At 57.5% G+C, this 23,080-nt stretch overlaps 9 protein-coding genes across 9 annotated transcripts; 5 read left to right on the top strand and 4 right to left on the bottom strand.

Moving 5' to 3' along the window:
- Positions 1–161: 161 nt before the first annotated feature.
- MFIFM68171_09133 (uncharacterized protein) lies at positions 162–754 on the top strand (the record flags this gene model as incomplete). The annotated part of the gene is made up of 4 exons (XM_071064552.1): positions 162–164; positions 247–387; positions 453–503; positions 563–754. The coding sequence occupies 4 exons, from the start codon at positions 162–164 to the stop codon at positions 752–754; spliced, it is 387 nt and encodes a 128-aa protein (XP_070920653.1).
- A 462-nt stretch (positions 755–1,216) lies between these two features.
- MFIFM68171_09132 (uncharacterized protein) lies at positions 1,217–2,842 on the top strand (the record flags this gene model as incomplete). The annotated part of the gene is made up of 2 exons (XM_071064551.1): positions 1,217–1,810; positions 1,874–2,842. The coding sequence occupies 2 exons, from the start codon at positions 1,217–1,219 to the stop codon at positions 2,840–2,842; spliced, it is 1,563 nt and encodes a 520-aa protein (XP_070920652.1).
- Positions 2,843–6,134: 3,292 nt separating this feature from the next.
- On the top strand, positions 6,135–8,903 carry NIT4 (Nitrogen assimilation transcription factor nit-4; the record flags this gene model as incomplete). The annotated part of the gene is made up of 2 exons (XM_071064550.1): positions 6,135–7,729; positions 7,796–8,903. 2 exons carry the CDS (start codon positions 6,135–6,137, stop codon positions 8,901–8,903), a joined length of 2,703 nt encoding a protein of 900 aa, XP_070920651.1.
- Positions 8,904–9,248: 345 nt separating this feature from the next.
- HNT2 (Dinucleoside triphosphate hydrolase) lies at positions 9,249–10,151 on the bottom strand (the record flags this gene model as incomplete). Its single annotated transcript, XM_071064549.1, has 2 exons — positions 9,249–9,947; positions 10,047–10,151. 2 exons carry the CDS (start codon positions 10,149–10,151, stop codon positions 9,249–9,251), a joined length of 804 nt encoding a protein of 267 aa, XP_070920650.1.
- Positions 10,152–10,646: 495 nt separating this feature from the next.
- MFIFM68171_09129 (Tetracycline-efflux transporter) lies at positions 10,647–12,655 on the bottom strand (the record flags this gene model as incomplete). Its single annotated transcript, XM_071064548.1, has 4 exons — positions 10,647–10,744; positions 10,800–12,220; positions 12,272–12,345; positions 12,410–12,655. The coding sequence occupies 4 exons, from the start codon at positions 12,653–12,655 to the stop codon at positions 10,647–10,649; spliced, it is 1,839 nt and encodes a 612-aa protein (XP_070920649.1).
- Positions 12,656–13,434: 779 nt separating this feature from the next.
- MFIFM68171_09128 (RTA1 domain-containing protein) lies at positions 13,435–14,586 on the bottom strand (the record flags this gene model as incomplete). Its single annotated transcript, XM_071064547.1, has 4 exons — positions 13,435–14,152; positions 14,208–14,366; positions 14,420–14,519; positions 14,568–14,586. The coding sequence occupies 4 exons, from the start codon at positions 14,584–14,586 to the stop codon at positions 13,435–13,437; spliced, it is 996 nt and encodes a 331-aa protein (XP_070920648.1).
- A 568-nt stretch (positions 14,587–15,154) lies between these two features.
- MFIFM68171_09127 (Sterol uptake control protein 2) lies at positions 15,155–16,472 on the top strand (the record flags this gene model as incomplete). The annotated part of the gene is made up of 3 exons (XM_071064546.1): positions 15,155–15,201; positions 15,252–15,270; positions 15,318–16,472. The coding sequence occupies 3 exons, from the start codon at positions 15,155–15,157 to the stop codon at positions 16,470–16,472; spliced, it is 1,221 nt and encodes a 406-aa protein (XP_070920647.1).
- A 2,260-nt stretch (positions 16,473–18,732) lies between these two features.
- On the bottom strand, positions 18,733–20,084 carry HEM15 (ferrochelatase hem15; the record flags this gene model as incomplete). The annotated part of the gene is made up of 3 exons (XM_071064545.1): positions 18,733–19,178; positions 19,235–19,817; positions 19,872–20,084. 3 exons carry the CDS (start codon positions 20,082–20,084, stop codon positions 18,733–18,735), a joined length of 1,242 nt encoding a protein of 413 aa, XP_070920646.1.
- Positions 20,085–20,614: 530 nt separating this feature from the next.
- Positions 20,615–22,644, top strand: KU70 (ATP-dependent DNA helicase II subunit 1; the record flags this gene model as incomplete). The annotated part of the gene is made up of 3 exons (XM_071064544.1): positions 20,615–20,683; positions 20,733–21,341; positions 21,388–22,644. The coding sequence occupies 3 exons, from the start codon at positions 20,615–20,617 to the stop codon at positions 22,642–22,644; spliced, it is 1,935 nt and encodes a 644-aa protein (XP_070920645.1).
- Positions 22,645–23,080: the final 436 nt, after the last annotated feature.

The following is a 23,080-nucleotide window of genomic DNA, read 5'->3' as shown; positions in this document are numbered from 1 at the left end:
TAGGCCGGTTAATCATCGGGTGCGGCGCGTATCCCTACGCCTTTGAGGTCATGCCGAGCAGCCTGGGGAGCTCCAAGTCGCATTCGTTGCATCGAGCGAACACCCAGGCGACCGCACCAGCAACGACAAACAGCGGGGGTGAGGCGCCGAATCTTTCCATCATGGTAAGCTTGCAACTTTAGCCGTTGTCTATTACGGATCTTTTGGCCTTGTTGGCAAATGCTGATGTTTCTTTTTTCTACCTAGCTGCCCCTCGGGCTTTTGAACGCGGCGCAAGGCCACCCCATGCTGGTCGAGCTCAAGAACGGCGAGACGCTCAACGGCCACCTGGTACTGTGCGACACGTGGATGAACCTGACGCTGCGCGAGGTCGTGCAGACAAGTCCCGTAAGTCCCGGCGCAATTGTTTGATGGGATGGGGCGGGGTCGGCTGACTGGACGGGGCGTTGTAGGAGGGCGACAAGTTTGTGCGGTTGCCTGAGGTCTATGTCAAGGGAAATAATGTAAGTTTCCTTGCGTGGTTGGTGGCGGCTTCGAAGCGGTGCTGAACAATTGGGGTTAGATCAAGTACCTCCGCGTCCCGGACGAGATTATCGACATTGTCAAGGAGCAGCAGCAAAGCCAACAGGGCGGTTACCGCGGCGGACGTGGCGGGCAAGGAAGAGGCGATCACGGGGGGCGTGGTGGAGATAGGGGTCGCGGTGGGAGAGGACGAGGCGGCGGCAGAGGTGGGAGGGGAGGTAGGGGTTCATGAGCCGCTGTTGGCGGGGTTGATGGATATTGAGCAGAAAAATCGATGGTGCGACGAGGAACCGATAGTATACCTATCCGAGCTGGGCCACGAACTGGTCTCAAAGCTTCCGCACCCGGGCATGCTGGGGGTTTTAATGGCAGAAGACCGCTTGCGGCGGGGTTGGTGGTAAGGAAACCGCCCAGGAGGGAGCCCTTGTTGTTGGGGCCGTAACCCTCTTGGCATCGGCGGGCTACGTTCTGGCTGTATTACAACGCCCGAAACTCGGAACAAATCCAGAAAAGTCAAGATTTAGGTCCGGTGATAGCTGGTCCAAGCCGTTGCTCGCTTGGGATCCACGTGACCTCGCGTATCCATGGTTGCTCTTCTCCTCCTGAATGGGCCTCTCCGTCTTGGCAGCGTATCTCGAACTCTCTCCGAGAGTCAAATTCCGTCGTCTCTCCCGGCCCCGTTGCTGTTCACAGCATGGCGTCAAATCGAGTTATGGTAGACGTGCTCTGGCGGTGTCTAAACCCCTCAATTGACGCCAAGTCTCTGGCAAAAGCGATTAAATCGCCGTTCCCACTGGCCCGCCGCGTTCGCACTAGCCGTCACCCTGACTTATGTCGAAGCCGCCACGGTGACCAGATCCGCGCTCTGCACGCGGCGGGTTCCTTGCTAGAAGCCGTTGCGCAGCAATCGTCTGCGGACGCCGCCAAACAACAACCCGTAGATCCCAGCTCCAAACCTCAATCTGGACCAACGCCGAACACGATATCTGAGCTGCTCGAATCAGACGCCGCCCCCTTATCCACGCTTCGCAGGTTCACGACGCCCGTTCTGTACGAGACGTTGCGTGCCTTGCGGAACCATCATGGTCAGGGTTCCAAAATACGGCAATTGGTTGAGTACCTCGTCGCCGAACGTGGTGAACAACCCAATGTGTTTCTATATGAGGCGCTCGTCACGGCGAACTGGGACACGGCAACAGGCTCGGCGGGGGAACTGGCGGATGTCATGAAGGAGATGCAGACGGCGGGGTTGAAGCCCTCAACGGGGTTTTACCACAGCGCTTTGCGAGTACGTACGGAGCCAAGGCGCAAGAGTCGGTTTCTGTGGCAGGGGTCGCTGACTAATCGATAGTTGCTTGCCATTCATCCAGATTATCTGACCAGGAATAGCATTTTGTCGGATATGGAAGCCCAGGCGATGGAGTTGAGGGATGAAGGCAAGTGCAGCGTGGCGTTGGGGCTGCTGCGTGACACCCAGGTCGAGATGGCACTGGAGTATTTGGACCAGATGTGCCGAGATGGCGTCGACGTGCCCGACTGGTTGTTCAGCATATTCTTTTATACCCTTGGGAGGCAGGGGTTCCTCGACGAAACGCTCCAGCTGTTGCACCAGAGACTCGGTAGCGCAGAGGGCAGCGTCGCCTCGGTGCCGTTAGCAGCCTGGCACTTTCTCCTCGAAGAATTCAGCAGCGCCCTTCATTACGAGGGGGCGAGGTTCGTATGGGAGACGATGGTGCAGCCGGGCATACTGAATCCCTCCGACGGGATTGCCCTCTACGTGCTGAACACAGCGTCTCGCCATGGCGACTCGGCACTGGCCACGCAGGTCATCCAACTTCTCTCGTCGAGGCGTGTAAAGCTTGGCGTCCACCACTACGAGGCCTTGCTGGACTGCTACGTGGAGGTCGGCGAGCTTGGGAGTGCATTCGAGGTGCTCCACATCATGATGGAGGCCGGAATCCAACCGGACCAGGCGAGCACACGATCGATCTTCTTAGCGTTGAAGGATTCGCCAGAGCTTTTACACGACGCCTTGGGGATTCTTTCGGAGTCCAGGAAACAGCACGGAGTTCCAATATCAGCTGTCAACGTACTGCTGGAGGCTTTAGCCCAGAGCGGAGACATGCCCAAGGCCCTCGACGTCTACCGGCAACTCGGCGAGCTCTGCCCGTCGGGACCAAACCAGCAGACCTTCGTCGTCCTTTTGCAAGGGGCCAAAGATGAAGCAACCAAGGACTTCCTAGCATCAGAGATGCAACGCGTCTTCATCAGGCTCCCTCACAGGATGCTTGACCCAGAGGGCCAGCCATTCCACCGCTAGATCCTGATGCCAGCATGGCGTCCAAGCATCCCTGAGCGATGGAAGCGAATTTGTCGGTTCGTGTGCGCTGGCAACCCCGCTGGAGGACTGGCGGTACGACACCATCGTCACGCACCGTGCTCCCCCGCAACCGGCAAATATTTCGGACGGACATGTCGTCCTAATACGCCCTAAGATGCACCGGTACACCCCTTGTTCGCCTTCCATCGGCCCGCTCCTACCAAGATAGATTTAGTCATGCATTCAATGCTGTGTCCGGCACAGCGTGGGGGCAGTTGGATGGTCTTTGCCAAAACAGGATCCGACGGTCTATCGGATTCCGAACTACGGGAAGACGGATGGTAAAGATCCCTTTACTCTACCAGTGGGGGGTGAAGCCGGGGCACGGGAAGGAAAGCTTGTATCATTGAGGTCACGCAGGTGTCCTTGGCATTGAGCCGTGTCCGAGAGACAGACTGCATGCGTGCATTAAGCTGTGGTAAAGGAGACGCGATGGTGGCAGGTCGTATCCAGGTTATACATGCTTGGCACTTTTGGCTACCTGCGGGGGCGGGTAGCCTTAATTGGATGGTACAGTACTATGACGGGTAGATGATATACACAAACGACTCTGTAAACAGAGCCTTGGGTGAGAAGGTTTCTCTCTAGAACTTGGCTTACGTTGATGCAACGGAGCTCACAGGCCCTAATAGATGCAACCCTCTCTCTGCCGTCTTCATCAGCCCCTCATATGTCACAAAAAATCACGGCCGTATACAAACGCCTCATGGCCATGTCTTCTCGGCGACATGGAAGCACATCACTCACTCTCCGGGGATTGGAATTTGGAATTAAGGCTCCTTTTCCGGCAGGTCAGACGAGCTAGATGCAGTCATCCCAGCACCCTGTCGATCCCGTACCTCCTACGGTTTTACGCTGGCAGTGGTCAGGGCATGGGCTCGTCACCGGTCTCCATGGGTAGTTTTCTCAGCATCCGCTAACTGCACGGTGCCTACGGTACGGTATGGCCCGCGCCGGTTTGACCGCTCGCGGAGGTCGTAGCGGTCGCGGCCGGGTTCATGTGCAAGGTAACGTTATCATGTAGCAACACGCAAGCTGCAGTGGCGGTCAAAGCAAAGCGGTCGCAATATAGGCGGCTCGCGGCTTGCCCGGCCACGGCATGAGAGATTTCTGCATGCGTTGAGTGCTTGTCTTGAGCAGGCTGCAGCACAAGGGACAGTGCTTGTGCGACGGGACACTCGCCGCACAGCCGGTGCAGGATTTCGGCATTCGCTATCCGGTATACTCCTAGGCACAGCTCTCACGACCGATAGTAGCGCCGAGATGTCTCCCAAGATGTGGTTGCTACCGAGTCCAGACGAGAGCCACTTCATGGCAAGGCCTCAAGAACTCTCTCCCGCTCAACCGTAGGGCTTAGTTCTTGCGATCCCTGTGTCGATCTCCATAGCCGCTCTGGCGTGCAGAGCGGGTTGTCGCTCTCGAGAACAGGCTAGTGCAAGGGGCACCTTCGTGAGCTGTGGTTATTTCCGGCGGCTATGGACGGAAACCGGAACCGCCGGCTTCAGCAACCTCAGCACAACCTCCACATTATGCAACAGGCCACCGTTGCATCTAGCGCTGAGAGGGGTTGTTGCGTCCATCGGCCGAGAGAGCATTCGCTCCCTGGAGTAGAATGGTGGAGGGCCACTGCTCGGCAAGTCGTTGATGATGTCGGAGATAGTAGGCATATCCGAGGCTGTAGGCCGGGAGATCGTTTTCAGAAAACCGTCGACGCGAAAAAGGGCTAGCAGCATGACGACAGAACAAGGTCTGTTTACACTACAACGACACTACGTTGGGGAGGGGGGGGGGGGGGTTGGGAAGGGGGTGGCGGTCTTCGGATTTGGTATATTCAGCTTCGGACTCGTGATTCGTCGCCTTTGTGCTCGACATGCCAAGAGCTGTCACGGCTCAACTTTCCCATATGCAACTAATGATTATACATCTTTTCGGTACAATACCCCCACACTCGTTCTGGCCCCAGCCAAGAACAGTCAAGATCCTCTCTCGCGCTCTTGGCGACGCTCTCTGACGAAAGCGACGCACCCTGCCTACCAGGGGTTTTAACAAAGCCTGGCTTCAACTTGGCGAGGCGGTGGGGCTCGTAGGGGCGCTGAGAGAGCTGATATTGACGTGATGGTCTCGCAGTTACACTATAACTATGCCAGCGCATTGTCGGATGTGCGATTTAATTCTCCGACACCAGGTTCACTCAGATCCCAGGCGCTGCTGTGCACGTGGGTGCTTTCTTCCTGTCTTTGGTGACGGGCATGCTCTTGTGCTTCACCCACACCTCGGGACATCCCCTGTCCTTCCTCACGACCTCCGCCTTATCTCTCGACACCTACAGACCATCTCGAATAGCTCCTGCTTATCTCTGTGGCTGTCCATAGGCCAGTTAATTGGATTCCTACATGCCGCGTCTCCCCTCGCTGACCTCACCCCAGCCATTGTCGTGCAGATTTCAGGTTGAGCCGTTCGTTGGAGGTCGCCACCAACCCCCGTATGCGGCCGCGAAACTGGCGGGCGCTGCACAGTTTCATCCAGTCTTTCTTACCTGACCTTACTCACGCACAGAGGGAAATTTCTGAAAAAGCCGGCTGGCGCCCCGCCTTTTTCTTCCGGCCCCTTCCATGCTGGCCGCCGCCAGGGGCATCTCCACAACGAGCCGCCGCTTCTTGTCGCGAATGGATGCTTGCAACGGATGCTGGGGGATAGGCTGGCTGGCCGACCTGCAAGGAATTCTCACTGGCACCGGCTGCATCGCATCGCTGCACCTCGCGGAGAATGCAGAGCCGCCAGCCTGGCAGTGTTGTTTTATCTACTTAGCTCCCTCGCGTGCAGGCCTGGGGGTTGACTGACAGCTTTTTTACTTTTTATTACCTCTTTTTCCCCGCCTATTTCTTTTCCCTTGCCGTTTACTTCTGCCTCCCCTTGGCGCAACCCCAACAGAGTAGCTCATCAGGCTAGCCCAGCAAAGCTTAACTTGCGGCATTGCCTCTTCGGGGGTCCCTGGGCCGCTGGAACGTGCAAGTGGGACCCAACCCAACGGCCTGCCGCACCCCGTCTTTCGCATTAGCCGACCCCTAGACAACAAGGCGCGGCCCCCGCAGCCCGGCGCGGCTTTTCTCAAATCTCCCCAAAGTCTTGATAAACCTTCGCCGATTTTCCCCACAAGCCCCGGGCATCGCGGGGTCCCGCAGATTACGCCCCAAGTTGAGCTGCCTCGTTGTCGTCTCCACCACTTGCGGCAATGGCTGGCCACAGCGTGTCGCCGGTTCCGCTGCAGCCGGGCGATCAGGCCGACGGCGGCTACGACGCCGGGCTCGCCGATCCGTCGTTACCGCCGTCCAAGAAGAAGGCCCGGCGCGGCGCCGACCCCGCCAACCAGAAGCGAAGGTGCGTCAGCACCGCCTGCATCGCCTGTCGGAAGAGAAAGTCAAAATGTGACGGCGCCCTCCCGAGCTGCGCCGCCTGTGCCAGCGTCTACGGCACCGAGTGCGTCTACGACCCCAACTCGGACCACCGCCGCAAGGGCGTGTATCGCGAAAAGACTGATAGTATGAAGGCCCGGAGCTCGACGCTCCAGATCCTGATTGAGGCTATCCTGAACGCCGCCGAGGAGGACGTGCCGGCCATCGTCAGGAAAATCCGCACCTGTGACAGCCTCGACAACGTCGCCGAGTCCATCCTCAAGAACGACTGCGCCGAGGATGGGGAGGGTGACGACGACGCCAGCCGTGCGGATGCCGAGTATGCCGCCAACCTGCCCGTCGAGGGCGAGAGGGACCTAGCTCGCAAGATGGGCGAGCTCCGCCTCGAGAACGGCTCCGTCCGCTACATCGGCGGCACCTCTCATCTGATCTACCTGGGCGATCCGAACAGCGTCCCGGACGAGCCGGAATCCGACAGCTGCCTCGCCAGCGAGAACCCGACTGCCAGCTGGACCTCGGTCACCAAGGACACGCAGTTGATCGTTCACCTGATCAACATGTACTTCAATTGGCACTACCCCTATTTCACCACCCTCTCCAAGACGCTCTTTTACCGCGATTTCATCAAGGGGAAACCGCGGGGGCAGCCCAAGTCTACGGTCTACTGCTCGTCCCTGCTGGTCAATGCCATGCTGGCCCTCGGCTGCCACTTCACCAGCGTGTCCGGCGCCTTTGCCGTCCCGGGAGACAGCAGGACCAAGGGCGACCACTTCTTCGCCGAGGCCAAGCGGCTGATTGTCGAGAACGACGAGTACGAGAAACCCAGGCTCACTACGGTGCAAGCGCTGGCCCTCATGTCTGTCCGTGAAGCCGGGTGCGGCCGCGAAGCCAAGGGATGGGTGTACAGTGGCATGAGCTTCCGCATGGCCCAGGACATAGGGCTTAATCTCGATATCGGAGGGATCGCAAAAGACAAGGACTCGCTCGACGAAGAAGAGATCGACGCCCGCCGGATAACCTTCTGGGGGTGCTTTGTGTTTGACAAGGCCTGGTCGAACTACCTCGGACGTCTCCCACAGCTCCCCAGGAACACCTACAACGTGCCCAAGTACGACGTCTTCCCCGGCGAGGACTCGGAGTCGTGGTCCCCTTACACGGACGGCGGCTTTGACCACTCGTCGAAGCAGCCCTCCCGGACAAGGGCAGTCGGCCTGCAGCTGACAAAACTCTGCGAGGTCAGCAGCGATCTGCTGCTCTTCTTCTACCACCCAAACCACATCGGGCGGTCGAGTGGCAAGTCGGTCGAGCTTAAGAAGCTCAGCGAACTCCACCGGCGGCTGGAGGATTGGAAGAAAGAGCTGCCAGCCGAGTTTGAGCCGAAAGACGGGCAGCTGCCAAACGTCATCTTGATGCAGTAGGTCTCTCCAAAGGGTTCTCATGGTTGGCGGAAGTAAGTCTGGTTGTGCTAATCCGATTGCAGCATGTTCTACCACCTTCAGTATATCCACCTGTTCAGGCCATTCCTCAAATACACTCCGGCGACCTCTCCGCTGCCGGCTCACGTCTCCCCTCGCCGGATCTGCACTGCCAACGCAGGAGCCATCTCGAAGCTCATGCGTCTGTACAAGAAGCTGTATGACCTGAGGCAAATTTGCAACATCGCCGTGTATATGGTACACTCTGCCTGCACGATTCACATGCTCAACCTACCGGAGAAGACGGCCAGGCGCGACATCATTCACGGCGTCAAGCACCTGGAGGAGATCGCCGAGGATTGGCTGTGCGCACGGAGGACGCTAAGTATCTTGAGCGTATTGGCACGGAAGTGGAAGGTGGAGCTGCCGGAAGAGGCCGCCCTCGTGCTCCAGCGAACCGACGAGAAGTACGGGACATTCAGCACCGCCGACGTCCCGTCGCCAACTAGATCGGCCTCGTCGATCGCGCAGTCGCCTCCGTCGCTCCCACGCTCGCCATCCAACACCAAGCAGAGTCAGTACAGTCCGCCCAATCAGTACAACAACGCGGCAGCCCAGCGAATGCCCCTTGACATCCCTGCGTCGACCATGTCGTCGGAAATGCTCAGCACGCTAGCCATGCCCGGGATACCGCAGAATTTGCAAAACGTGCAGAGCCAGCTACCAAAACAAATAACGCAACCCAGCACGCCCACATCCATGTCGATGAGCGAGACCATCTCGGCGATAAACGGCTGGGCGGTGCCGGCCGTGACGCGTGCGATGCCCAGCTACACACAGGCCTTTGCCCCTGTCCACAATGGGATGGGGGCTGCCACATCATCCCGTGCGGCGGCGCGCCAATTCAGCTCCAGTTCAGTCTACGGGATCGATGGCCAGGAGTGGTACCTCAAGGACGGTGTGAATTGGCAGCAGAACTTTGAGACGTGGGCCCTCGGCTCCGGCGCGAACCCGCCGTCGAACGCAGGGCAGGGCAGCACGAGCCCCACCAGCATGGGCGACGCCTCCATGTTCATGTTCCGGGGGCTTAGAGGAAGCGGGATGGATCCCCATAATGGCTTTGACTCGCTGGGTTCCATGGGCAACTTAGACCACTTACCAGGCCTGGACTAGGCGTTTTCCGCAGTATTAGTATATACAGCGCATCATAGCGAGGTGTGTATGACGGGTATGGGTTAAGGCGTTGGGGGTTAGGGAATGCATATATCATTAGGAATTGACCACAATTTTGGGGGGAACTTTGGCGCGGGGGGGGGGGGGGGGGGGTGGTTGGGGGGTTGCGGGCGGTAAACTCGGAGGGTCCGAAAAGAAGACGGTTCATGTTTTCTCCTTTCGGCTGCTATAATTGTACATTCACTTCTGCATTAGCTTCCACAAAAATGTATATACAGGTTATCACGTCGCTCGTCTATCTATCTATCTATCCACTGCAACGCCCCTTCCATTCCTTACCAACCATCACCCCTTCGCTTCCTCCTGCTCCATGATTCCCAACAAACGCCTATACACCTCAGCCTCCTCCTCCATCTCCGCCATACTCCTCGACATCCTACTGGCGTCCTCGATGCTGGGGAAACTCCCCCCCGGCCTCGGCCGCTCCCTCATCATCATCGTCATAACCCCCGGAGGGGTGGAAGTGGCAGTGGAAGCGGCAGCGTCCCACAGCGCCCCGCCGACATTGCCGTCCTCGTCGGCCATGCGCTCGTATAAGGCGTCCGACGGCGTCTCAGCCGGCTTGGCCGTCGACCCGCGGATCCGCGGGATCACGTGCACGTGCACGTGCGGCACCGTCTGCCCGGCCTCGGGCCCGTCCTGCAGCGCGATGTTGAAGGAGCCCTGTTCTGGTGCTGCTGCTGCTGCTGCTGCTGGTGCTACTGCTGTTGCTCCTCCTTGTGGTTGGGGTTGGGGTTGGTCGGCGGGGAATGGGAAAGAAGGCGTGCTGCTGGGAGTCGCCGGGGAGGAGGCGGCGGCGGCGGCAAAGTATTGCCTGGCCAGCATGCGCTGCACACGCTGCACGGCCGCCATCAGGTCGGTCAGCTCCCCCGCGGAAAGGTCCGTCAGACGGCGGTGCGGCACCAGGGGGCAGACCAGGACGTGGCCAGGCAGGAGGGGCTTGAGGTTGACCAGGGCGAATGAGTGGCGGGTGGTGAGGAAGACCTTGGGTCGGGTCCGTCAGCGTTTGAGATCCCAATTGGATTGCGCGATGGGGAAAAAGGCATGTCGTCGGGGATGAGGTTGCCGGGGTTGCTGTCTCACCTGGTTTGTGACGTCGAAGGGGCCAAAGTAGATGGGCTGTTGTGGCGGTCGTTGTTGATGTTCATGCTGGGCTGGTGGTCGGCCAGCACCAGAAGAGCTCGTCATTCTCACTGCTGGTTGTAGTTTTCCTGACTGCGCGATAGTTGTTCGGGAAAATGTGCCGAGAATCTGAATCCACGGTCTTCTGGTCGCAATCATGCTAATCAAAACGCAGTTGTATCCGCGGTTGTTTAGTTGCTTTCACGCGGGTTTTGCGCAATTCTAGGTGCTTCGTTGTAGGATCCTCTGGCTGTGGCGGCAAGCACAGGCCGAAGATCGGCCTCATCTCACCTTGGCTCTTTCACACCCGCATCGTCACTCACTCAAACTTTGCATTTACCCAAGCTTTTTGAATCACTATATGAAATCGTATGACTAGCATATAAATAATCCAGGCCCTATAATTGTAGTTTGCGCAATCGGATGTAGAAATCATGCGATAGTAGTTACCGCCAAGCTGAGAGCCCACCCCTAACCCCAACGCCGAGCCTCTCGCGTATGCAATACAATGTATTCTACTTTGTATACCACAATGAACTGGTTTGACCATCTATACAGGAGTTATGACAGCCTAGGCAGAAGCTCATCGTCTTCCAGAGCATCACGATGCAGGCCGTCTGACCTAGGAGAAGCCGGCTCATCATCGCCATGCATGAAGACTATTAACCTGTTAGGAACCAAGCGCTGAGAGTGGGGATCAAAGAGCAAGCCTACCATGAGGTGACACAAGGAATGATGCGGCGAGTGCTAATCCAAACAGCGAAGCCAGTAGAACCAGAAACGCCTGCGGGAAGGTCCCAACCGTGGCCGCATATAGCCCATTGAACATGAGGGGCGTAATGATGCGCGCCAGCGAGTGAAGCAGCCCGATCGCTCCCAGGAGCTGTCCGACCCGCTCAGCGGGCACGTGTTTGCTCAGAGCTGCCTGGATCGTGGCCGAGCCGAGCCCACCAAAGGCGGTTATCACAGCAGAGACGACGAAGAGTGTGCCGGAGCGCACAAATACGTATCCCACGTAGCCGACGACATCGGAGAGCAGCGCAAACCGGAGGATCCAGATGTCGAGCTCGTCGGCCCCAGCATTCTTCTCGACCAAGGGCACCCCCGGTTTCCGTGCCCTGGCCGCCGGCCGCGTCCGGAAGAAATAATTGATGACAGGAAAGATGCCCAGCAGGATGACCACACGCACCATGGACACCATCGAGATGAATTTGGAGCTCTCAAAGTTGCGCCACCCAAACATGTATTCGCAGTACAAGACGATGACGGTGCCGGCGCTCATGGCAGCGCCGAGGATGACCATGTCCATGAACGCCAGGATAAGCAGGTTCCGGCGGAGGCGTCCGGTGCCGGGACCGGTGGGGAAGAGAATAGCGAGCGGTGCAAAAGGGTTCGCGGTCCGAACCGAGTGCACCACAGTGTTCATCTGCTCCGTAAACGGAATCATCGAAATGATGGGACCAACCCATTCCGGCGCGGGCGCGGCGGCTGCCTTCAAGGTGGCGTACTTTTCACGCGCGATGAGCTGTCGTTTCTTAGACAGCGACTCGGGCGTGACGAAGAGGATAAAGACGACGAAAACGATGTGGCAGCCGAGCAAGATGTAAAAGATGGACAGTAGCGAGCCTGTCCACTTCTCCAAGTAGCCGGCCAGCAGGGGTCCAAACGCCAGACCCGTGAATAGACACGAGTGTAGGTAGCCGATGGCAACAGCCCGCTTCGAAGGTGGAGTGCAGTCGCTCGTGTACGAGTGGCTGAGGACACTGCCGGCGGCGAACGAGCCGGTAAGGCCGTCGAAGAAGGAGCCGAGAAGCATCCATCGGTAGTCGACCGTCTCGGGAAACCGGGCGGCAAGAATCGTGATGATTTCGGCAGCGATGCCGCCAATCGCGCAAATAACCATCATGCGTTTGCGGCCATAACGATCCGAGAGCGCGCCGAGCTTGGGCGCCGTGAGCGAGCTCAGGGTTCCGGTGAGGACATTAATGGTCATGGAGAAGGTGGCCACCTTCTTCTGCACGTCCGAGGTAAAGCACTCTGAGTTATCACCGCCAAGCAGGACGGGGCTGAAGGTAAGTGTAGGGTCCGCAGCGGACCGGTCCGCAAAGTAGTGTTTGCAGACGAGGTCGATGATTCTGGCGTGGGGTCAGCAGGCGACTCGCGGCTCGACGTGGCGGGTGGCTTACAGGTTCAGCCTCGGAACGACCGAGCCGCCAAAGGCGAGAGTAAAGAGTGCATACGGAGCCAACAGGAAGCCGACCTGCTCCAGATTAGTTGTTTGCGGGTACCTGCAGCATCGTGCTGCGCGTCACCATGCAGCATACCGACGGTCTCTTCCACCACGGCAGACCCTCGAAGTCCTCGGAGCCCTCCCACCGGTCTCCCCCATCGGGATTCTCGTTGCTGCGCGTGCCCGCACCCAGCAAACCGGTAGTTTCCGTAGCATCGTCGGCATTCATCTCGGCTTCGTCGCCGGGCAGATCGGCTAGGGAACGGCCCGTCCGAGAGCCTCCAGCCCTTGCCGCGCCGCCCGATGGCGAATTGGAGCCGTCCCACTTGGTCGCCGTCATGTCCCACGCTGTAGTGCCGCGAGCCGTCTTTCCAGTAACCCTCGATCCTGGCTCTTCCCGTTCGACCGCTTGGAGACGTGGATGTTATGCTGAGGCGAAAGAGGGGGAAGCAGATGAGAGAACACAGACGTCAATTCGGACAGTATTACGACATGTGTCGGTCTGGGAAAAGCTGGACCGGACGTGATGCCAAGCCTCGAGTCCGAGGTCAGCAGCGAGCCAGAGACCGAGTTTGGAGTCTGTGATGAAGCCCTCCCAGCGGCGCGAGAGAAGCCACGTGCAATTGAGCGCCGGACTAGGCGACTCCGTGAGAGAGAGGTGAGAATGACGTTGGAGATGCAATGAGAAACGCGGTCCAAATGCGGATTTATAATGAGTATCCTACCCCGGCAAGCTGTACCGCACAAGTCCAAGTGCTTACGTAGCACTGCCCTGTCAATCTGCAGGCCTGCCAAGTCTGGTCCGCACTGTACCTTATTTTGTATTCGCCAAGGTTCTTGGGTTAACAACTTTACTCTGCTTATCAACACCCCAACCGAACAGACGTGGCCCGCCTCCCCATTTTGTGCCACAAAACTCGATACCGGGAACCCAATTCCGTGGGCCATCTCACTGTAAGCTTTATCTTCTGGGTTTTTTTTATTGGCAGGATTCTCCACTATTCTGCCCGGCGTCTCCTACTTACACAGCTGTCTCGGATCCTTGTTCTCTGCGTCAGACTGGCTGGCAACAAGTTCCAGCTATCCATCGCTCTGCCCCACCACGACGGACTGCGCACCTCAAGCCCGACTCCCAGGATACTCTCCCAGCTCCTGAAACTCACGGCCGTCTCTCCTCCGCCATAGCATCCCAAACGTCAGCACATTTCCGGCCTTCTTCAACAGCGGGCGTTCGTCGGGCTTGTCCTCGCCGCGCACCTCGGTTCCATCCTCGGCCAAGTGCACCTGATGGCTCCTAGGCAGGTAGCGCCCTGGATGCCAGACATTCCAGATAGCCGAGTTGATCAGCATCAGCGACGCCTCGAAGACGTAAAAGAACCACTCGTAGCGCAACAACGGGGTCAGTCTCCGCAGGGCGTCCATGTCCCTTAGCCTAACCTCGGTGTGGCCGGTGTGTTCCACCAGACGGTAGACGCTGCGCACAAAGATGAGCGCCATGCTCGCGTAGAGGGTACGGAGGGGGACCGCCACGGCGCGTGCGCGTATCCCGGTTTTGATAATGCGGAAGTGGAACAAGCCGGCGAGCGCGAAGAAGCTGGCGATGACGGCGACCTGGATGGCCACCGCCGCGACGGTGAGGTTCTTGCCGAGGGCTTGTTGGGATGGCTGCGAGGACGGGTTCGCAGCCAAGGCGACCCCGATCGCGTTGAGGGCTTCGACGACGGCCATCACTCCGCCAAAGGTGCGGAGAACGGCGCCGGGTGGAAGAGGGGTGAGGAAGGGGACGTAGTAGAAGATGCGGCCGAGGACGTGGTAGTTTGCCAGCTCGAGGAGGGGACTGGACGGCGAGTTGGTTAGCTGCGTTCGAGGCAGGCTGGGGGGGTCGAACGAACGGGCAGACAAAGATAAAGACCTGGCTGAAGATGAAGATGAGGAGGTTCTGGATGGAAAAGAGGTAGTTGAATGCTCCGTATTCTCTAAGGGCATATCCGGCGGTGAAAAGGATGGCACAGAGAGGGTGAAGGCCGATGAGGCGAAAGGCTTTGTAGCGGCTGTGGGTGGTCAGGCGTGTAAACGCGAGGAGCGGGATGGCATGGAGGCGTACTAGCATTGCCAGATGTGGCCAACTGCAGAGCAGCCAAAGGCGACGGCGAAGAAGATGGGTGCGACCTGATTTGGAGCGTAGACGTATAGACTTCCAAGGACTTAACATTGTTAGAGACGCGAGACCGGGACTGTTGGGAAAACCGCACCTGGCTCCCCGTCCGCCATCTTAGGATAGGGTAAAGAAGACTCGGCTTCCGCAAAGGAGGGCGATGCTAAGCAAATGCCGTTTTGGAGTCCCGATGATGAGCAAAGGTTTGAGCTCCATTGATCAGGGTCGGTTCAGCGCTTCGTTTTGAGTCCCGTCCCATCTCCGCCAAGCCTAAGGTTCGAGATTCCCATGATCCCATCGCATCGCAACTTTCGTCCCTAACGAGCCTCAAATCTCCGTGGCCGGGTTTGATCCATCCTACCATACCCAAGTGTTCCTCGGATCTGCAGCTGAAGAACAAGGCCTTCGTGCTCTGGCCAATGGCGTGTAAGACGGAAGAAGCCGAACACGCGTGTTCGGGAACCCCATGCGACACCCAACAACCAGCTCAGCGGGACATGACGCGTTCCAGCCCTGCCAAGCCCTATTCAAAAGATATATTCAGGGACTGCAGGACTCAAAATGGGCTTGGGCAGTAGCCAGTAGAACTCTGACTGCGGGATTACACACGCGTGTCCGGCTGTTCCCGCGGCATGCAACCACAATTTCAGCTTCAGATCCGCTTCATCATATGGAATGACCAAGATGATTCGTCGCAGCCACAAGAAGTCCCGGGCAGGCTGTGTGCAATGGTTCGTATCCCTTTCAACCCCTGAATCGCATCAACCGCTGACGTCGACAGTAAACGACGCCACGTCAAGGTACTTCGACCCGACTCCTTCTACCATCCGGATACTGACCCGGGCAGTGTGATGAGAGCCGCCCCATCTGCCGTCTCTGCGCCAACTCCAACATCGAGTGCAGTTTCACCTCCCAACCCGCCGGATCAGCCTCCACACCAGCGTCATCCTCCGCTTCCCCCTCTCCAAGCCCCTTTTCCCCGTCCCCATCTCCTAACCCGCCCCCCGAATCTCCGCTCGACGCCCCCCTAAACACGCACCACCTGACCCTCCTCCTCCACCTCACCAACCCCCCACCAGCCCCAGCCAGCAAGGCCACCTTCAACCTCTCCCACCACATAGGCAACTACTCCACTTCGATGTCCTTCGCCCTCCAAACCGCCTTTGCGCACCCCTACCTCTTACACGCCCTGCTCGCCTTCTCGGCGCGCCACCTCGCCGCCCTGACGCCTGATGGCCCAGCCCAGCAGCGCCGCCGTCGCGACGAGTACCTGCACCTGGCCGTGTCCCTGCAGACGCGCGCCGTGGGCCTCTTCAACGCCACCGCCCTCCCCAAGGACAAGGCGGCCGTCGACCGCGGCAACTGCGTCGCCGTGCTGCTCTTCTCCTCGGTGCTCGGCCACCACCTGCTCGCCGACACGCTGCTGGCCAGGCGGCCACAGGGTGGTGACGACGGGGCGCTGGACTCGTTTGTCCACCGCTACGTCCAGTGCATGGAGATGCACCGCGGCGTGTACGCCGTCGCCGCCGCGGCCTGGCCGTTGCTGATGGCGACCGAGGTGGGGCCGACGATCGGGGCCAGCGCGGCGTTCACGTCACGGCCACCCGTGGGCCGGGATTGTGATGGTCTCAAGGACATGGTCGAGGGCGCGGTGGCGATGGCGGAGGAAGAGAGGGAGGCGTGTCTGCGGGCGATACGGTACCTGCAGGTTGGGTTCGACGCGGTGGCGCGGACGGAGAGGGATGTGACGTATAGGTTCCAGATGATCTTCTCGTGGACCATGATGGCGCCGGTCGAGTTGAGGGGGCTGTTATTGGCAAAGAGGCCTGAGGCGTTGGTGTTGTTGGGGCATTATGCGTTGCTACTACATTATGGAAGGGAGATGTGGCAGGTAGAGGATGCGGGGAGGTACGTGCTGGGGATGGTGTTGGAGGAGCTCGGGACCGAGTGGCATAGCTGGCTTGAGGTTCCGAGGGAGACGATCGCGAGGGATTATACATGACTGTGGCCTGGCGTCGCTGAGCAGCAAGTATTCACAGCCGGCCAGTCACGCAACCATCAGCCTCCTCGAGATCATCTCGACGATTCGCTAGGTCGCCCTCGAAATCCTCGTCACTCTAGGTACATCGACCTTGTACCTGTCTGCCATTTGACTTACCAAGAATAAGAGTGAAACACCATCACTAACACCTAGCTGGGCGTCATCGGAGCCTCCCTGTGCTACGTATTGCTAGTTCCAGGTGCAGATACGAAGGGGGCAGCAACATTATGACAGAGGCCCTTTTTTACCAGCTAGGTATTTACTCTTAAGACATCTATCCAAGACAGATGGATAAGGGGATCCGCAGCACTAAGCATTCTACTTTGCATATGTATGCCAACGATAAAGGGGTGTGTGTTTGAAAGTTGTCCTTCCTGCCTGGTTTCTTGTGGAGACGCTTATCATACCTACCATGTACGGAGAAATAGTGGGATCGGTGCCACGTTCGGCCGTTCAAAAGTCTCCGACACCTCCAAACATGAACCTGGCTTGAATCCTTCCGCCGTTCCGTGAAGGCTCCGCGTCATCCGAAGTCTGGGTACACTGTGTACCCGAAGAGGAGCGGCGAACCACGTTGCGATGAGCAGGACGAGGAGGGGCTCGTCAGCTTGCATCGAACACCGCATCCAGTAATAAACGCTGGCTGGACGTTCTTTGCATTAACACGGCTTCCCCGAAGACTGCAGGCCGGCCCGCGCTCAGCCAACCAGTTGGGCCAGGGCGGAATAGATGACACACTATATCAACAACCAGGCTTAAATGTCCGATCGCTACCCATGTAGAAGTCGATGTATACGCAAGGTAGCCTCTTGGTAGCGTTGCACTCGACGTTGTGCCATGCGCAATGGAACGGTAAAGGTTGGCTGACGGAGAGAAAAAAAAAGTCCATGTCGTAGATTGCGTCCTTGGAGTAGTTGCTTAGGCACTACCGCGCCTCCCAGCCAGAGAGACTGCCGGGATACCCGTGCCTGCCTGTGGCCTTCCCAGCATGATTGCGACAAAGTGTCCTACTGCCGTTCACATTGGAGGGGGAGGCGGTGTGAATCGGTACAGATACCCAAGCGGCGTTACACACTCCAGCTGTAATTCCAGCCCGTTGTTTGGGACGCTGACCGTAGAGGACGGCATGTTTATCTGTGTATATGTGGAGAGCTCTATGGAGAAACTTGCCCGCGTAGTTTTGAGACGATCTCGTATGGTAGGAAATGAGACATAGCCCCGTTGTCGGCAGTTAGCTACTCTTGTTCATCACTGCATTCTTGTCGTTCAGAACCGGTGTAACGCGCGAGGTTCTAGATGTCTTGTTGATCGATACGACAGCTCCCACCTACGGTAGTCAACACGGACAAAGCACAGATTTTGACAAACGAAACAATGGTTCAGTCTAATTCTATGTGAACTGATGCTTGAGATCCATAACATAATCACGATTTGTGGCAGGTGTCGGTAGGCTGTTACATCATGGCCGGCGTGTGTCGAGGCTCGGTATGCCGGCTATCTGAGAAGTTTAATGAAATGCCACCTGTATAAGGGACGGGAAGACAATGCGATCTAAAAAAATAAATAAATAAACATAAATAAATAAGAAAAAAATGAAAATAAATAAAGTAAAGTAAATAGGCGATTCACTCCAACCAATCGATCTTCTGGTCGCGTTGGGGATACAGCTGGATGGGGATTTAAGACGGTTCAAGCAAAAGTAACAAATCTAAGCAACATTGCCGCTAGCGATATGAAACCAAGGACCTGCCAGGTACTGTATGTTGATACTAAAATGTAAAAAGTAAAAGTTACCGGTCGTAGTCTCGACGTAGGGAGGCTGTAAGCGTATAGCTGGCTCGGTCGTAGTTCCACGGCTTACGCAACGGAGGTCGGCGAAGCCGGACCCGCCTTGCCGGGGCAGCCGCAGGTTCTCAGCGGGTTGTACCGGAGTGGGACCGGCGTCGGACTGGATAATATGGATTTCTCTAACTGGCGTGCCAGACGTGATGTGAAATTAGTGCCATTGACTCGACCATCGGCACGCTGAGCGCGTCCATCCCGCTCAAAATTACGAGGAAACCTAATTACGAGGAAACCTGGGCTTAGGAAAATGGGGGTGGTTGTGGTATGTTTACACTACCTTAGCAACCTGTTTAACCTTCGGATGCTAACCAAAGCATTGCATGCCACCATCCCGTGAACCATCATATTGTACATTAAACCCCGGCATGGCGGCCGCTTATACCTGCTGTTTCGCAAAGAACTTCTTCGACTCGGCACACCTCTCGCTCTTGCAGCCCGGACACCTCAGGCTCATTTGCACTGAGCAAGCAATACCACTGCTCAGGTGCGTTTTGGCTAGGTCAGCAAGCGCATTGATGAAGACCGGGTTCCCGTTCAAGCTCTCGACACGCTTGACCGTATCGGCGTGTCCCGAGCCACCGATAACCTCCTCGTCCAGCTCAAATAGCGTCTCGATGTGGTCAGAGGTGAAGGCAATCGGGATCAAGACCAAATCCTTCTGGCCCTTGGCAATGTACTCCTCCACTGAAGTTTGGGTCTGCGGGCCGAGCCAAGGCTGAGGGCCGACCTGGGATTGCCAGCAGAGTCGCCACGGGTTTTTATGCCCCAGCCGCTGCATCACGGCGTGAACTGTGGCGGCCACTTCGGCAGGGTAGGGGTCGCCTGTGGATGTGTTAGCACGGAGTCTCAGCTTAGCAAGGGGGTGAGTGAGAACATGCCCCTATTCACCACTGACATTGGCAAGCTGTGCGCCGAAAAGAGCAGCACAACTTGGCCCCTCCTCTCCTCAGGATACTCGGCTAGCTTGGCCTCGATGTTCTGCGCAAACGCCTCAACTAGGCCGGAGTGGGCGGGCCACCGGTCGATGACGCTCCACTTGATGGTTCCGTCGCTCCCGTCGGCCAGCGGCTCCGCCTTGCCCTCCAGCCTCTGGCGCCACTTCCACAGCTCGTTCAGACTGCTCCCCGTCGTCGAGCATGAGTACTGCGGGTACTGGGTGAAGGCGACCGCGCGGCCTCCGCGGCCGTTGCCGAATCCGTCCTCAAGCAGCTGTCGGTACATGTTCTCGGTGAGCGGGTTGGCGTAGCGGAAGGCGACGTAAGGTTTATGCGGCGCTGTCTCGGGTGAGATCTTGTCAAGAATTTTGCACATCTCGGCGCATTGGTACTCAGACCACTTGCGGATGGGCGAACCGCCGCCGATGGCGGCGTATTGTTTCTGGATCTTGGGGGTGCGCCGTTTCGAGAGGAGAGGGCCGATGTAGTTCTGGAGCCGGCCAAGCGGGATCAGGTCGCCGTCTGACTGCGTGGGAAGTTAACGGCAGTTCCAGCCATGGGGAAGACAGGCTATACGAACAAATAATCTGCTGAGAAAGTCGCCGACTTCGTCGGTTGTCGAAGGGCCGCCCATGTTGAGGAAGACCATGGCGGTCGGGCCGCGCGGGGACGTTGCATCCTGGGTTACGGGGTGTACTGGTGTTGCCAACCATCGTACTTGTTGCGAAGAAGGCTTCGCGATGCTTCCGATCCGGAGGGGCCGGATCGCCGCGGCAGGAAGTCGGAAGGCCATGTCGGGGACTAGACGGGGACCCACGGCTCCTGGGTGTTGCACAGTTAACCTAGAAAAGAACCCCGCCTCTCCGGATACGAAGGGATGTGAACAGAATACTGCAGCAATTGCAAAACGCAATTGGTCGTCTGTGGATTTCAGGCCACCGGCGAGCCGCTGATGCTTTTATCGGAGAGTGGCGAACTGGGAGAATGTCAATGGGCCAGATCTCTCCACAGGTTTGTCCCGAGTTCCCCGGCGAATGGATGCCGACAACTTTTTGCCATCTTGGCGGCCCGCCATGACGTTGCCACTCTGTCGGAGAATTTGAACCAATCAGAATTAACTAATTTCATTTTACATCTTCATTTCGTCACATGTTCTGGCGTTAGGCAGGCGCGTCAGCCTGGCACGGGGTCGCGTCGTAGCCGAATTCAATGCATCGTCGGTCGTCTTTCAATTCTCATCCATTTCCCGCCAGCAGCACCGTTGCATCCTAGTACCGCCATCTCCGGCACCGATTGAGCCATTGAAACGGGAACTCCTGAAGAATGGCGTGGGGAGGTGACGAAGACCGACGCCCGGAGACGGACGAGGGCGATGAGGAGCTGGATGAAGCTGTTAGCTTTCTCGATGCGATTGTCCCGATTCTCGCTGACTGATCACTAGGACTACAAAACCCAAAAAGATGCGGTTCTGTTTGCGATTGATGTTAGCGCATCGATGCTCCAACAGCCTCCATCTACCGGCCAGAAGAAGGCAGATAAGGACTCGGCCGTTGCAGCAGCCCTGAAATGTGCCTATCAGTTCATGCAGCAGCGCATCATCGCGCAGCCGAAGGACATGATGGGAATTCTTCTGTTTGGCACGGAGCAGTCAAAGTTCCGTGACGAGGCTGGTGGGCGCAGCGGAACCGGATATCCGCACTGCTACCTCTTCACCGACCTGGACGTGCCTGCTGCTGAGGATGTGAAGAAATTGAAGGCATTGGTGGAAGAAGGGGAAGACCCTGACGAGGCCCTCGTCCCGGCGAAGGAGCCAGCATCCATGGCCAGCGTCCTTTTCTGCGCCAACCAAGTTTTTACCACGAATGCGGCAAACTTTGGGTCTCGGCGTTTGTTCATCATCACGGACAATGACAGTCCCCATGCCAAGGACAAAAACGCAAAGTCGTCTGCGGCGGTGCGTGCCAAGGATCTCTATGATCTTGGCGTTGTCATCGAGCTCTTCCCCATCAGCCGTGCAGGGAAGACGTTCGACGTGTCGAAATTCTACGATGTAGGTAGGACCCGCTGGCGTGTCGTTTCCATGCTAACTCGGTCAGGATATCATATATCGCAACCCGGCAGCCGAGGCGGGCTCGTCGGACCATGTCAGAACCTCGAGTTCTGGTGACGGCTTAACGCTCCTGAGCTCGCTGATATCCAACATCAACTCTAAACAGACGCCGAAGCGAGCGTACTTCTCAAACCTCCATTTTGAGCTTGGACCGGGCCTCACAATATCGGTAAAAGGCTACATGCCTCTTCATCGGCAACAACCAGCTCGTACCTGTTATGTCTGGCTTGGCGGAGAGCAAGCCCAACTCGCGCAGTCCGAGACAGTAAAAGTCGATTCAACCACGAGGACGGTTGACAAGGCGGAGGTAAAGAAGGCATACAAATTCGGGGGCGAGTATATCTACTTCAAGCCCGAGGAAGCAGCATCCCTGAAGAATATGGGTGGCAAAGTCATTCGCGTCATTGGGTTCAAGCCACGTTCGATGCTTCCCATGTGGGCATCGGTGAAGAAGTCCATCTTTATCTTCCCCAGCGAGGAGCACTTCGTCGGCTCCACCCGTGTGTTTTCTGCTCTGTGGCAGAAGCTACTCAAGGACGACAAAGTCGGAATTGCCTGGTTCGTTGCCCGGGAGAATGCAAACCCAGTCATGGTGGCCATCGTCCCTTCCAGGAATCCGGACGATGAGGCTGGAGAGACACCATACCTCCCGTCCGGCCTTTGGCTGTACCCCCTGCCCTTTGCTGACGACGTCAGAAACGTGGATCTGACGGCACCGCCGAAGCGCGCCGATGAGCTCACGGACAAAATGCGGGCGATCGTGCAGAACCTCCAGCTACCGAAGGCGATGTATAACCCGCTCAAGTACCCCAACCCTTCGCTGCAATGGCATTACAAGATCCTGCAAGCCATGGCGCTCGACGAGGATGTCCCGGAGAGTCTGGACGACGCCACCATCCCGAAGTACAGGCAGATTGATAAGAGAGTGGGCGGTTATCTGGCTGAGTGGAAGGAAGCAGTAGCCGCAAAAGCGAGAGATCTCACGAAGAGCAGAGCGGTGAAGCGAGAGGCGGAAGATGACGATGGTGGCCGGCCGGTCAAACGCGCCAAGCCCGCGGCAGCGAAGAAGACTGGTGGTCAGATGAATAATGCGCAGCTCAAGCTGGCTCTTGAACAGGATACACTCAAGAAGATGACGGTTGCAGAGCTGAAGGAGGTGTTGGTAAGCAAGGGGCTGAGCACCGTGGGTAAGAAGGGTGAACTGCTGGAGAAGTTGGAGCAGTGGATCGAAGAGAACGTATGAAAGGCAACTAGTTAAAAGGGGGTGGTGTGTCCGGTGAGACCGATCTGTATTCTCGACGTGTGTGATTCACGGCTATTGGTATCAGGACGATGCGACGGAGTTCCGGATATTTTAAGATGGGGTACTGTAGAATACCGTTGCTTTGCGAACTCAATGTCTTTCGGTTGGTATGTTGGCTCTTGACTTTCCCTCCATCTAGCTAGAAGCACGGGCAAGGGGTAATATAGATTACCGTACGATTTCAGGTAAGCTTACACCCCGCCAAGTGCCACTGAAATCCCATGTATGGATAACGGCCGCGTGCACGCGGCAACTCCCTCACCAAATCGGCCGTTAGAGCTGACAAACCGCGTCTGGAAACCGACATCGGGGTTTTCGCTAACAGCTGTGCGTAAGCCTTGGGAATCAAATCGACACGGAGACCAATCTCTGGGCG

Source organism: Madurella fahalii, assembly GCF_045866475.1.
Source record: "Madurella fahalii IFM 68171 DNA, scaffold_5, whole genome shotgun sequence".
NCBI classification, from domain to species: domain Eukaryota; kingdom Fungi; phylum Ascomycota; class Sordariomycetes; order Sordariales; genus Madurella; species Madurella fahalii.
Note: the sequence above shows the minus strand (reverse complement) of the source record. Positions and strands in the feature narration are given on the sequence as shown.